Raw genomic sequence first — 12,654 nt, 5'->3', positions numbered from 1 at the left:
GCCACGCCGGCTATTTTGATACTTGTAGGGATCAAAGAAACCGCAAGCTTTATTGATTCCAAATCCTTTCATGATAAGGCTTTGAGATGCATATATGATTATGATTCATTATTGGGCGCATATATAAACACCATGGGAGTAGTGATATCCTTCCTCTTCTCTATCTAATCAGCATCTTATCAATCACCCCACCACCCTCCTATACAACTTCCGTAAAGACCGACCAAGAACCGGGTTATATAAAGCAACATATATATACATATATACCTGTGGAATATCCATTACAGGACATATTTTAGACACCATGGGGGTCCCTCATCTCCCAGTCTCCAGCGACCTGCCGCCCCTTATCATGGGAACGGCCACTTTCAACGGCCAGTACAATGCCAACCCCTACGAGCTTCCGACCACCGAGCTTGTCCACCGAGCTCTCTTAGCTGGAATTTGCGCCTTTGATACCTCTCCCTATTATGGCCCTGCAGAAGAACTTCTTGGAAGAGCCCTATCCACACAGTTTGTCCAGGAGAATTATCCCAGGAGCTCCTACAGGTTGCTCACCAAAGTGGGCCGGATAGCAGCATCAACATTCGATTACTCCCCAGAATGGATCAGACGCAGTATTAAACGAAGCCTTTCACGCCTAGGCACTGCATACTTAGACGTCGTCTACTGCCATGACGTCGAGTTCGTTACACCAGAGGAAGTGCTGGGTGCTGTCCAAGAGCTACGAAGAATCCGTGACTCGGAGGGGACAATACATTACGTTGGGATATCGGGCTACCCGGTCGACGTGCTCTGTTCTCTGGCTGAGATGATTCTTGAAAAGACAGGTGAACCGATAGATATCGTCATGTCCTACGCGAATTTCACACTGCAGAACACCCTCTTGGCAACGAAGGGGCTTGAACGTCTGATTGCAGCTGGTGTGGATTGCGTACTTAATGCCTCACCCTTGGGGATGGGGCTGCTGAGACGCAACGGTGTGCCTATCGGGAGCATGGGAGATTTTCATCCTGCGCCCAACGAGCTACGTGAGGCAATTCACAAAGCGAGTCTTTGGACCGAAGAACAAGGCGAGAAGATCGAGGTTGTTGCCATTCGATATGCACTTGAGAATTGGCTGCATGTGGGTGCTGCAGTTGGTGCATCGGGACTGTCTGCTACTGACCAGACGAATGGTACCAGTGTCAGTAGTACCACGAGTCCTCGCAGGCTTGGAGGCAGCGTGATGGGGGTAAGCAATATCGCTGAGCTGGAGGAGACAATGCGGGTCTGGAAAGTGATTCTGGACGCGCTCCCATCCGAGAGTATCAATCCACAGTGCAGGAAAGGACACGTTGTGTTGGACAAGGACCAGAAACTTCCGGAGAGCCAGCGGATTCAAACCCTAACAAAGGGCATCCGGGATATCCTGGGAGCCAAGTGGGTTGATTTTGCATGGGCGAGTCCCGACGCTGACTATGTCAACACCCCGATACCAGAACACCCACCACCAGTTGAAGATTGAAACTCTCGCTCGGGACTGAGCTTACTTGGACTACCTTGTGATCTACACGTATGTTGTTGTCCTGGATTTGCTTGTTGGAGCCAGCCTTCTTTCCCACCGCTGCAGTGGTGAAGAGTTATTCGTTTAATCATATTGTACATAATTTATATAGAGTGATTAGAATCAGTTGCCATAGACACTTGCCGCACTCCGTTCCGGGAAATAAACTCCCTATCCTCCGTTTTAGCAAGCCCCCAATGAGAATGACAATGGCAATAAAAAGGAATAATGGTACACCGAAGATGCGGAAGAATGATGCTCTTGGGTAACACCGACTAATTCAACGTAATTCGTTGCCGGTTAGTTCTCGCAAGATTGAATCTTGCAACACGAGGAGTGTGAAAGGAAATAGCTGAGTAAAACCGTGTGTGCTGACTTAAGAAGGCCAATGTTTGGATATCAAGGATAAGAAGAAAAGCTGGTTCGATACTCCCATAACCAGGGAATGTACGTAGATGCTAGGCCTATCCAGTATGTGGCGGAGGGGGTGGAGGAGAAGGAGAGGACAGAGGAGGAGGCGGTGGGGGACTGCCCAACCCGACAGTGGCACGATAGCCAGCAAACCTATGTTCATTAAGGAAAAAATCACGCAGATGCTTTCTCTGCTCCTCATATGCATCATAGTTTCCGCCTATTATTGTTCCAAGCAAACTGCTTGGGGAGTGACATGGTCGGCATGAAGCGGCATATAAGCCCTCCTTGAGCGATTGGTATGCATCATAGAATGTTAGGAAGATAAGTGGAATCTCTTTAGTTCCGCCCGAGATGTCATTATCTGGGTTATTGGGGTCAATTATTGACAGCCTAGTCCCTTTGTTTGCGTTATATATGCCACGCGCAGCCTGGTTTTCGATAGAATTAATAACCCGGTAGGACAGACAAATTTAGGGGGAGAAAAGATGGGGGTGGTGTACCTTGTTGAAATAACCTGGGGGATCAAACTGTATGCCCACGGCGGCAGGATCGAACCTAGAGCCATACATTTCAAAGAAGTCAATGAGAACAGAGCCCAGGTTTGACTCTCCAACTCCACGGGGTGAATGCTGTAGTATGCTTGTGACCAAACATATGATTGAGAAACCACCCAACCCACCAGTGGCCACGTCGTTGAGGCCTCGAATCAAAAGGAAATGTTTGATGATAGAAGCTATGACGGGCATAGCGGGATATTCTTGCTTCCAAGCTTTAAATGTATCAATGGCTGTCAGGCCACTGCTATTATCGAAGGAGAGATCTACTTTCAGACCAGTGAGAGCATCCACGAACTTGATGATGGGTACACGCGCATGGGCAATTGTTTCAATTGATCTTGGCACGGCAATTCCCTGTCCGCGGATATATTCAGCAAAGCTGTATATTTCCCGAACTTTCTGACAGATGTACTTTCTATTTGAGGACATGAACTGGCGAGAGAGAAGAACAAGATCCATATCTGCTGTAGGGAGATAGAGACCTGATGCAAATGATCCAAAGGCGTATAGTTTTGCACCATAGAACCTTTGCCCAAAGCATGCCTGAAGTCTGGATATAAGATCTCGTCTGACAATGTCTTCGTACTCTGTAGGTTTTACCCAGTGGTAGAAGTCCAATATCTCCTTGTGTAGCCTAGACAACATCAGCATCGTCACCATAGAGACAAGAGTAGAAAGAATAATGTGGGAGCTCCAGTACTGACATGGTACCTATATGGAAAGCTGCGCCGGACCGGTCGAACCAAGGTGTTGGATCCTGGCCATCCAGCGGTTTCCAAATATCCAGTGGTGACCCATCCAGGTTGAAGAATTTGGACCCTTTCTTCCCACGCCTGACAGCAGGCCCTGTAATCTCATCGTCTCGATTCCTCTTGCGGTTCCCAAGCGCAGAATCACTCCGCTCCAGCTCTGCAGCCCTGGGGCCACTGGGGGCACCTTCAGGGGGCATATCATCCGGCTCATCCACACCCAGGGAGATAAAGTCATCATTCGTCACTGCAGGGTTGCTGCTAACCTCCGGAGTCGATGTGACAGCAGGGGTGATTCTGGCCTTGCGGATCAGCTTGACAAAGTCTCGTCTCTTCCCTTGCCTTTCTTCTTCTGGCGGCAGAACAGTGTAAGGATCTGGGTTGGACCACTTCGGTGCAGGCGGCGCAGCAGCCCCGGAGTCGCGTTCGATGGCCCGTTTCTTGCGTGGGGGCTGCGCGGTGCCGTCGTCGTTCTCCTGTTCGTCTACAGTAGTAGTAGACACGTCCATCTCCGTCTCGTCGCTATCCGTCAGGTCTTCGGGGGCCATGAACTTCTTCGCAGGCGCGTCGCTGTCCGGACCGCCCATGAAATCAGGCGTCGTCTCTCTCTTGGCCATCAGCAGCGGCCGCGACGAGGGCGTTGCCCGGAATGTGAATTCATGGTGAGGACGTCCGCCGCGACGACGGCCATCGCGCCGGTGGTCTCGATCACGGCCACTGCGTCCTCCCTCCCGGCGGCCTCCTTCGCCATCGTTCCCGCGGAAGACGTATGGCTGCGGCATGCTCGAGTGCTCGCTCCGCCGAAACTCGACCTGGGCCTGTTTCTTTCACCCTACGCGGTGTCTGTAGCGAAAAGATGGTTTTGCGGATGTTCTTTTCTTTTTCTTTTTCTTTTTTTTTTTACCTTTTTTCTTTCTTTTTTTTTTTTTTTTTCACTTTTTTTGTGAATTTTTTGGTTGGTTGTTGGAAGGCGGTAAGTTGCGGCAGTTTCGACTTTTCGACGTTTTAGAAGAAGACGATGAAGATGAAGAAAGCGAAAGATGGACTTCACAAGTTGATGGAAGATGCTGGCTTTAGTTACTTGACGGTAGTAGACAGTGAATACGGCTGAGAGACTAGGACAGTGAATAGAGGACGGAGTTGATGTGACAGTGACTGCCTACCAAGTAGGATAGCTGTTTACCGTCGACGTTCATCTAGACTCGGCTCAAGAAGAGTGAATAATTATTGCTAGAGTGACTATAGGTATTCACTGTCGAAGAGCAGATACAGCGTCCAGAGGATACTGACATGTCCATTCCTGGGTGGGCTGTTACACCATGTCTCTCGACTGAAAGCTAACCTCCAACAGAGACACTTCATAACCAGAAAACTAGACTTTCGACAAGAAACAACAAAGAAAGGAGAGGGCCTGATACTCGGACAGGCCGACTGGATATTTAGTAAGGCGCTGACACAGAGCTGCAGCCTATTGGGCAGCAACCGGTTCCCGCTTGGGGTGGATGGAAGAAAGTAAAGCTTCCATAGAAGTTCGATGGCGATCTCCGCACGGTTTGCGTACAGATGACCGTGGAGCCCACGAAAAAGAAGAAGAGGCCTAAGTCCAGTCGGAAGAAGGAGAACCATGTCTATATCGGGCTGCTTAAGTCTCTGACTCATCCTGCATATCGTCATGCTATTATAATTGCGCCCCATGTGCAGGGCAATGTGGGTATCAAAAAAACGGGACGACTGGCTCCGGATAGGCTGTTTGCTGCGTGTCCTTGGCCCCCCGCCAGTTGATTCTGAGATGAACGAGATCTGAACCATTCGCAATAATCCCTCGAGAAGTCAAATGATGGATTTGAAGGTGACATTCGGCGTTTAGAGCTTTACACGGTTGGAACAGCCGCCCACGCACGCCTTGGGTGGACTAGCAGACCTTGCTTAAGTATAAACACAAAGTCATGAGAGAGCAGTGACGGAGTACGTACCTAGTACTCTCCAACCCATCTTGACAGGCCCGCTTCTACTGCAACAGTAGAGTCGAGGTTTCTTCCAAGGATAGAGTCGCATATTCAAGTAGTTGATACTAGTTGATTAGACCCCATAGTAATGAGTCGGTAGTTAGAGCGGCGCATCGCCAATTTGCACGTCAGATTGAATGCAAAAGTCTCCATTAAGTAGTGATAGGGAGCAGACACATGGTTGATATAGATATTCCCGGATGCTCGAGACGACGAGTGGCTCTTTGACCGCGATTCACTGACGTTGTTTGACCCAGCTGAAAGTTCCATAACTACCGTTCAAAAGAGAGCACCCCTAAGCAAGCCGTGCATATCAACGTAAGATCAACTGTAGATATGCCTGGGTCATGGCCAGCCACTCCAATCTCTGCAGCTTCGTCATCTTCTCCGTGTCCAAGGGTATTCTGCTCTCTGGAGAATCCACCGGAAAGACGCTGGTTACGTCCTTCTCACGATGGGACCGCATACCAAGATACCGGGGATCTTGGACACAATCCTGCAGGAGATACTCCGTAAATTGTTCAGCATCTCGTTTGCCTTCCTCAAGAATAATAATACTGATGATAGGCCAGCCGACGGACCCAGAGAGTGAGGCGTCCGGACTGCCCACCGTCCACTCAGCTAACTACTCCCTCCTGACGTAACTTGGTTACCTGCAGCCTGGAGACTGCGGACTGGCAGGGATCGCAGTGGACGGGGGAGGCGAAGGAAGGCAAAAAACACTGAATACTCCGTACTGTCAGTCTGTCTGATAATCTAATAACTAATCTAACTAACTACTTGGTTACCCCGCTGCCAGCCCTCCCTCTCGCCCAATCTCCCTTGTTCCAGCGAGGCGAGAGGCGTATATATATAGGAGGCCGAGATCTCCCGTCTCAGTTGCGCCTCTACTTTTCTTTTCAAAGCGAACAAACACCGAATAACCATTGCTTAACGACTTAACGACTTAACGACGGAATACGCCTCTCAAAACAAATAACCAGACACCTCGTTTAGCTACTCGCACTCTCTACAATCAAGATGGGTGAGTCGTGGTCGTCTCCGCCATAATGCCTGACCTGCCTACTATTGGAGAAGAACGTATCTGGCTAACGAGACTTGCCGTCTCTAGGTGACTGTGGATGCAGCTGTGGCTCTGCTTGTACCTGCCCTCCTGGCGCGTGCAACTGCGTAAGTCTGCCGTCTTCTTTTGCCTGCTGTCGATGTGATTGACAGTGGTGGAAGATTGCTGACCTCTTTCTATAGAGCTAAATGGCTTTCTTGCCGGTGTCAAGCACAGAGATGAGGCCTCCCCTTGAGCCTGGAGACAAGATATCCTCATCGACGGACGACCTAGACTTATCAACCGGACCTCTCTAGACTTTGAACGTTTTTACTGTCCTCGGGAGCGTGGCAATGGGAACCAACATCAGCTGTTTATTGATAGGACTCGTGTTTCGCTTAGGCAGGATGCAATAATAAAACATTGCTGTTTCTCTTCGGTGTTTTTTTCTTTTCCCTCTCTCTCTTCAGCTCGCCTTTCTCTCCGTCTGCTCTGTATTTTTCCTCGGGATTCGAAAAAATGTAGACGGGAAAGTAGAAGAAACGGAGTCTGTGCCGTCTCTGGCTTGAGTAGAAGCTCGTACGGAGCTCACACTGCCTTTCCCCAGCTTTTTAGATCGAAAAGATGGCGCCTGAAGAAACCAGATGTAGATTTAAAAACGGAAAAAAAAAAAAAAAAGAAAAGAAAAAGAAAAAAGAAATGCTGGACCAGCCAGCGAGCAGCCGTTTTATGATATGCCACCCGTTCTCCATGTCTAGATTGTTAATAATACATGTGTCAGGCGAACTTGAGCTCCGTATACTAACTAGTAGATAGGACTAAACTGCAGCATCCGCCTGGCCTCAACGCTGGCTGGCGAGCTAGTCAAGTCGTCGCCTTCGGGGCTGTCATTGGAGACGTTCGACGGACTTGGTCCCAAACATGTCATCTCGATCCTCTTACTCCGTACTCCATACAACAACTCCATTAAAACTATGCTTACACGCACCTATACGATGCCACTCCATACTTCGCAAGGCCTCGGGGGATTGGAGCCGGATGGCAGTGGCCACCATTTCGAGCCAATGAGTGCCGGGATCCTTACACCAACTGGTACGATGCTGTCTGTCCTGTACAGCTGGTTAACCCATCTCATCCCATCCCAAGGAGGTCAAGGAAGACGGCTGGACGTCCCTCCATCCACCGCTATACTCGGCACAGCAGATGAACACGCATAACTCAAGTCACACGGCCATCTTGCCAGGCAGGTCTCTCATTTTGCCTCGAGCGATGGAAGGCGTTGGCAGACGTTTCTTTTCTTTTCTTCGTTTCTTCTTTGCTTCTTCCTCTCGAACACTCGATGACTGCTTCTCCAGCAGCCGTGCATTAAGTTAGCTCAGTTAGTTGCAGCGCAAGTGTAACTCTTGCTTTTTTCTTTGGTCAACTTGATGCCCCCGCCTACTGCTGCTACTACTTACTACGACTCTCTGGCGCGGTCTCCTTGTGACTCCATCCCGATCAGCTCCCCTCCGTTCACAGCCTCGACCCCGAAGCGAGCAGGAATACGCTTGCCTCCCTGGCATAAATCGCGCGCTAACGAGGTATCTCACCAAGCTCCACCTGCGGGCAGCCGGGAAGCCTGTCCTGTCGATGTCATAGTGCAGATTCCACGTCGTACGCAGAGTACAACAGACATCTGACCCCATAACTCCCCTCGTAGTTGGCAGTGGGCAAGCGTAACTAACTACGGGGGGATGGGTTGTTTTTGGGTGTTTGGGATGTTTGATATGCCGGATAAACTACCTAATCCGCACTGCATGCATTCCAAGGCGTACAGCACAAGAACAAGGGATTGCAGCAGATGCTTCGAGGCTATTCCTCGGTACACAGAACATAGCGCCCTTGGAGGGGGTTGCATAGATGGACATGGACATGCATAATACTTTTTCGTGCCTTTTTGCTTTTCTTTTCTTCTTTAATAATTTGCACAGGATAGACGGAGTACCCTTGCCGTTATGGCGTCTCATGGCACACCCGATTGCACTGGGAGAGTAGTTTAGTGTGTACCAGTCGCATTTCAAGGAACGGCAGTACATCGTCGGGCTTTCTGATTCGGTTCCGAGTCTCTTGCTCTCCACATACGCCTCGTCTCCTTCCCCGGGTGGATGTATGTTCCCTTTTTGGTGAGGGGTTGTCAGCTCAGGGAGGCGGATATCAAAATTACTCGCACTCTAGTTCAAGCATAAAAGGGGCCTCCTCGCCCTCCATCTTTGCTATCTTTTCTCTCTCTCTCTCTCTCTCTCTCTCTCTTCTCCATCACAGAGAACCAGATCTACAAATCCAAAGCAACTTATTCCAACATTCCAACACTTTTTAACTTGTTAACCCAAGTCACCCCCCAATCTACCAAAATGGCCCCATGCTCTTGCAACTGCTGCCCAGGAGAGTGCTCCAGCTGCTCCTGCTCCAGCTGCTCCGTGAGTGTTACCCCTTTGCCTTGAGCCACGCGGATATACAGCAGGTTTCAATCAGAGGCGGCTGCATATAACAGCCGCCATTCAAAAATGGTATACAAATGCTGATTGATAAACTTCAGCACTAAATGACCTATGACTGTCATCCCTACCCATCAATTAATTTCTTCCACAATATTGCAGCCTACGTTTTCATCCGAAGACCAATCTGCAGTGACAAGACGTACCCAGCTTTGACCGAAGACGATACGACGAGCGGGACATTGGAAGACCACGGGGAACGGACCAAACGACTTTCTGAGAAACGGCATTCGACCTTGGAATCTTCTGTTCTTTTTTCTCTTTCACCCTTGCTGGCTTCCAAGCCAGCCAGTCAATATATTACACTCATTTCCATGTATCCCCTCAAATGACTTGGTTTAGACAAGCCTTTACACAGTTACTACAGCCAGAGAATCAAGTCACCATACGCAGGCCTGCAAAGCTTCTTTTTTTTTTTTTTTGTTTTATCCCCTACTAGTTCTGCGGAGGACGTTGAAATAAGCAATGTAGTCGACCGTCCGTGTGTAACGCTAGGCTTTGCATTCAACCTGATGCAAACCGCATGCATGTAATTTTCTAGTCTCTAGTAATGAACGGTAACAGTCTCTAAATCCAGTGATTTGAAATATTTAGTCAGACATGGGCCATTGAGTCCCTGATAGACATGGCGGGGAATGGTCGATCATAGCTCATCCTTTCCACTGTTCTCCTGGCTGTCCTTGCCAGCTACAGGAGACTCACAAGCAGCCGGCGTGGTGGCGAACATCGAATATACACACTTCTCATCCTCTGTAATTTTGGTGAGTTCGTTGTTCTCGCCGCACTCCAGAATCACCGTTGTCGAGCGCGCAGGTCCGTTCCAGCATGTCTGGCCATTGGTATACAAAAGAGTAACTTTGGTCTTCTGAACAATCTGGCCGGACGGAGTAGGCTCATCCACAACAATAGACGAGATCTTCTCGAATCTTCCCATAGTGGTGTCGGCGCGTCCCTTCCTGGATTTCTGCTTGGTCTGCTCCATCCAGCAGAGTTCGTAAGTGTACTCCCCTGAATCTTGAGAAACGCATTCCCCCTTGAGTGCTCTAAAGACGGAATCAACTCCAAAATCTTCCTTGAGGTCGCGCTTGAGATCCTGGATCTCAGATTTCTTCAAGTTGAGAGAAACCTCCGCACCGTTTACTTTGTCCTTAGCATCTCTCACTTCTTGCGGCTCATCTGAACCGTCATCTAGTGAGCTGTCCGCGAGTAGACCATTCGAGACTAACGCGGACCGGAAACTAGCAAGACCATCTTCAATGGCATTTGCAATGCCGGCAGGCAAGAAAGATGCCAGCTTGTGCACTATAATACCACAACACTGTCAGAAACCTCTTGCTTCCTCCCCGCCCCCTCACCGATGGGAGCCTAGTGGCCTGGGATATATGGACTTACCTAATCCAGGTTCAGCTTCTTCTGCCCACTGCTCAGGGTTGCTGAACGGCTCATCATGTTCATGTTTGAGCGCATCGAACAGGGCATCATCTCCAAATGAGTCACTGCCATGTTCTCCCTTTCGGGCAACGTAGTCTTCCCAGCTACGAACAGCACGTTTGACACCCTCGTCATTAAAATTAGGGTTATACTCTTCCTTAAACTTGGACAGAATTCCCTCGGCTTCCCGCAGGAGATTTACCACCTGGTCTCTCTGCAGATGCACCTCCTCTAGTACGGTGCGAAGGGTGTCGGTCCTCGCCTTTGCAAGCTGTGCCAGTTCATAAGCCTTTCCTTGCTTCTGGCCACTGGCTGTCTTCCCTCTATTCCTTGCTCTGGCTGTTTCCAGCTGTGCTTCGAGGTCCGCAAGGGAAGCTTCAAGGTCTTGAGCTTCCTTCTCAAGAGCCAAAATGCGGTCCTGCATTTCATTTTCCGTCTTGGACGCCTGCGCCGCGAGTTCCTTGCGTTTGCGTAAGGCTGCAGAGTATGACTTTTCCTTTTCTTCCTCGGTCTTCTTCCATTGCTTCCCAATCTCTTTGCATCTATCCTCACACTTTAGTCCACCAACGTGGGCCCACTCATCGCTCCCGTCACAGCAAATATCGTAATCACACACTCCATCGTTTACTCGCTGAAAGCTGAGGTATAGAGGCATGTGTCCCTTATTCTTGCAGTAGAATCCAGGGAGTGATAGCTTGTTGTTCGTCTTATCGTTCCCGGGGTTCGAAGAGTATGTTGACGAGTAAGGAGATATAAACGAGCATGCTGAAGTTCCAGGTTCATCACTACCGTCTGGACAGTCACAGTATTCGTCATTGATGGCGGAAAATGGTATCTTGATTGAGGGGTTAGAAATACAGCTAAAGCTGTTGGCGTCCTTGTAGAACTTGGCAACTAAATGGTGTAGAAACGTCCAGTTAGCCCAATTACGTTAACTATGAAAACGTCATGAAGGGAAACGGGGAACAGTGGTAGTTACATTCAGGTCCTACTCCCCTTGGACGGGGTCCTTTGTCACTTGCGGCTGCACATAGCGTAGGACCCATGACCGCTGTAAACAAGAGCAAAAGAGAGCCTCGGTTCATGGTGAGCGCATTGGGCCACGTCTGAAGTACAGATAAGCAACCTACGAGACTTCGCTCAACAAGGAGTTATTGAGAATGCCGCCAGGGCGGGTTGTTGAAAGAATGAACCTCGAGGGAGTTTGATATAGCGGACAAGTTGGCATGTCTGAAGCTTCCTCCACCACGGAGCTCGAGACCGTCACGTGGCTTAGCGGCGACCTCGGGGGTCCAAAACCTTTAAGATAAGATGAGGAAAACTTACCTTTGTAGATTAGAACGTCAACCCTTTGAACGAACCTGCGGACTACAGTCGAATACCTGTCAAGATGGGTAATGATGGTGGAAGGTAAGAAATGCCTGTACACAGTTTGAAGAGTGCCTGTCTAACTTTTATGCCCTACAGCATTCCTACTCGCCGCGAGCTGGTGAAAGAAGCTGCGCGGAACCCAAATACCACCCAGCTGAAGGAGGCACTTCGTGAACACCTCGAACACTTCTGGACTACATGCCCTATATCTCATAAGAAACTACTCTCACCTGTGGTGTCAGACGCTGTTGGCAATCTCTACAACAAAGACGCAATATTGCAATATCTTCTTCCTGGTGACGATAGCGAGGCAATAAGCGCAAAGGCCGACTGTGACGAAGTGCTGCAAGGAAGAGTGAAATCGCTACGTGACATTGTTGAGCTTAAATTTGACGTTGATGGGAACCCCGATGTACCGAACGGAGGGCGTAAAGGTCGCTGGATCTGCCCTGTCACTCAAAAAGAGCTTGGCCCAAGTGTGAAGTCAGTGTATCTTGTCCCTTGTGGACATGTCTTCTCTGAGGGAGCCATTCGTGAAATGAAGTCGGATAAGTGCTTACAAGTGGGTGCAACCTTATCCTACGGTACCTATTGACTCTTACTAATCAATATATGAGCAGTGTAATGAGCCGTACGAACCTTCTAATGTTATTCCAATTCTCCCAACCCAGGAATCAGAGAAAGAGTGGCTAAAGTCACGAGTGGAGGGCTTATCCCGTCAAGGCCTTGCCCATTCATTAAAGAAGCTTCCTGGCTCGAGCAAGAAACGAAAGAAGAACCGCACCGATATGAATGGTTATGTTGAGAATGGTTCCAAAGCCGAGTCCGCGACAAATGGAAAGGTTAAGAACGACAGCAAAACACCTACTCCATCCTCAACTCCCGCGCCAGTGGGTATCAAGAACGCTGGAACAGCTATATTGACTGCCAAAGTGCTCGAGGAACAAAACGAACGTCGCAAACGTGCAAAAACGGAACAAAGTGATGCAGTTCAGTCCCTATTT

At 49.3% G+C, this 12,654-nt stretch overlaps 6 protein-coding genes across 7 annotated transcripts; 3 read left to right on the top strand and 3 right to left on the bottom strand.

Moving 5' to 3' along the window:
* Nucleotides 1–304: 304 nt before the first annotated feature.
* On the top strand, nucleotides 305–1,507 carry TERG_00668 (uncharacterized protein; the record flags this gene model as incomplete). The annotated part of the gene is made up of 1 exon (XM_003238632.1): nucleotides 305–1,507. One exon carries the CDS (start codon nucleotides 305–307, stop codon nucleotides 1,505–1,507), a length of 1,203 nt encoding a protein of 400 aa, XP_003238680.1.
* Nucleotides 1,508–2,430: 923 nt separating this feature from the next.
* TERG_00667 (uncharacterized protein) lies at nucleotides 2,431–3,466 on the bottom strand (the record flags this gene model as incomplete). Its single annotated transcript, XM_003238631.2, has 2 exons — nucleotides 2,431–3,151; nucleotides 3,222–3,466. The coding sequence occupies 2 exons, from the start codon at nucleotides 3,464–3,466 to the stop codon at nucleotides 2,431–2,433; spliced, it is 966 nt and encodes a 321-aa protein (XP_003238679.2).
* Nucleotides 3,467–6,084: 2,618 nt separating this feature from the next.
* On the bottom strand, nucleotides 6,085–6,922 carry TERG_11610 (uncharacterized protein). The gene has a single exon (XM_047750697.1). The coding sequence runs from the start codon at nucleotides 6,591–6,593 to the stop codon at nucleotides 6,288–6,290; it is 306 nt and encodes a 101-aa protein (XP_047605195.1). The 5' UTR covers nucleotides 6,594–6,922; the 3' UTR covers nucleotides 6,085–6,287.
* A 142-nt stretch (nucleotides 6,923–7,064) lies between these two features.
* TERG_08662 (uncharacterized protein) lies at nucleotides 7,065–7,831 on the top strand (the record flags this gene model as incomplete). The annotated part of the gene is made up of 2 exons (XM_003238629.2): nucleotides 7,065–7,110; nucleotides 7,131–7,831. The coding sequence occupies 2 exons, from the start codon at nucleotides 7,065–7,067 to the stop codon at nucleotides 7,529–7,531; spliced, it is 447 nt and encodes a 148-aa protein (XP_003238677.1). The 3' UTR covers nucleotides 7,532–7,831.
* Nucleotides 7,832–9,269: 1,438 nt separating this feature from the next.
* Nucleotides 9,270–11,565, bottom strand: TERG_00664 (uncharacterized protein). Its single transcript, XM_047747631.1, has 2 exons — nucleotides 10,241–11,565; nucleotides 9,270–10,150 (listed from the first exon to the last, which is right to left on the bottom strand). The coding sequence occupies exons 1-2, from the start codon at nucleotides 10,932–10,934 to the stop codon at nucleotides 9,492–9,494; spliced, it is 1,353 nt and encodes a 450-aa protein (XP_047603593.1). The 5' UTR covers nucleotides 10,935–11,565; the 3' UTR covers nucleotides 9,270–9,491.
* Nucleotides 11,566–11,669: 104 nt separating this feature from the next.
* TERG_00663 (uncharacterized protein) lies at nucleotides 11,670–12,635 on the top strand (the record flags this gene model as incomplete). Of its 2 annotated transcripts, XM_047749156.1 has the most annotated exons (4): nucleotides 11,670–11,689; nucleotides 11,747–12,212; nucleotides 12,271–12,445; nucleotides 12,499–12,635. In XM_047749156.1, 4 exons carry the CDS (start codon nucleotides 11,670–11,672, stop codon nucleotides 12,633–12,635), a joined length of 798 nt encoding a protein of 265 aa, XP_047605194.1. The 2 variants fall into 2 exon arrangements, with proteins under 2 accessions (XP_047605194.1, XP_047603592.1); XM_047747630.1 differs by lacking the exon at nucleotides 11,670–11,689 and having other exon boundaries at nucleotides 11,697–12,212.
* Nucleotides 12,636–12,654: the final 19 nt, after the last annotated feature.

Source organism: Trichophyton rubrum (genome assembly GCF_000151425.1).
Source record: "Trichophyton rubrum CBS 118892 genomic scaffold supercont2.1, whole genome shotgun sequence".
Classification (NCBI taxonomy): domain Eukaryota; kingdom Fungi; phylum Ascomycota; class Eurotiomycetes; order Onygenales; family Arthrodermataceae; genus Trichophyton; species Trichophyton rubrum.
The sequence above is the reverse complement of the archived record's forward strand: the minus strand, read 5'-3'. Positions and strand labels throughout refer to the sequence as shown.

What these genes read in the sequence shown, in the direction of transcription:
- TERG_11610 (XM_047750697.1), bottom strand. Translation starts at nt 6,593, where the DNA reads ATGAGGATATCTTGTCTCCAGGCTCAAGGGGAGGCCTCATCTCTGTGC.
- TERG_00664 (XM_047747631.1), bottom strand. Translation starts at nt 10,934, where the DNA reads ATGCCTCTATACCTCAGCTTTCAGCGAGTAAACGATGGAGTGTGTGAT. An exon ending in AGAAGCTGAACCTGGATTAG is followed by an intron (nt 10,151 to 10,240) that starts GTAAGTCCATAT and finishes GTGGTATTATAG; the next exon opens with TGCACAAGCTGGCATCTTTC.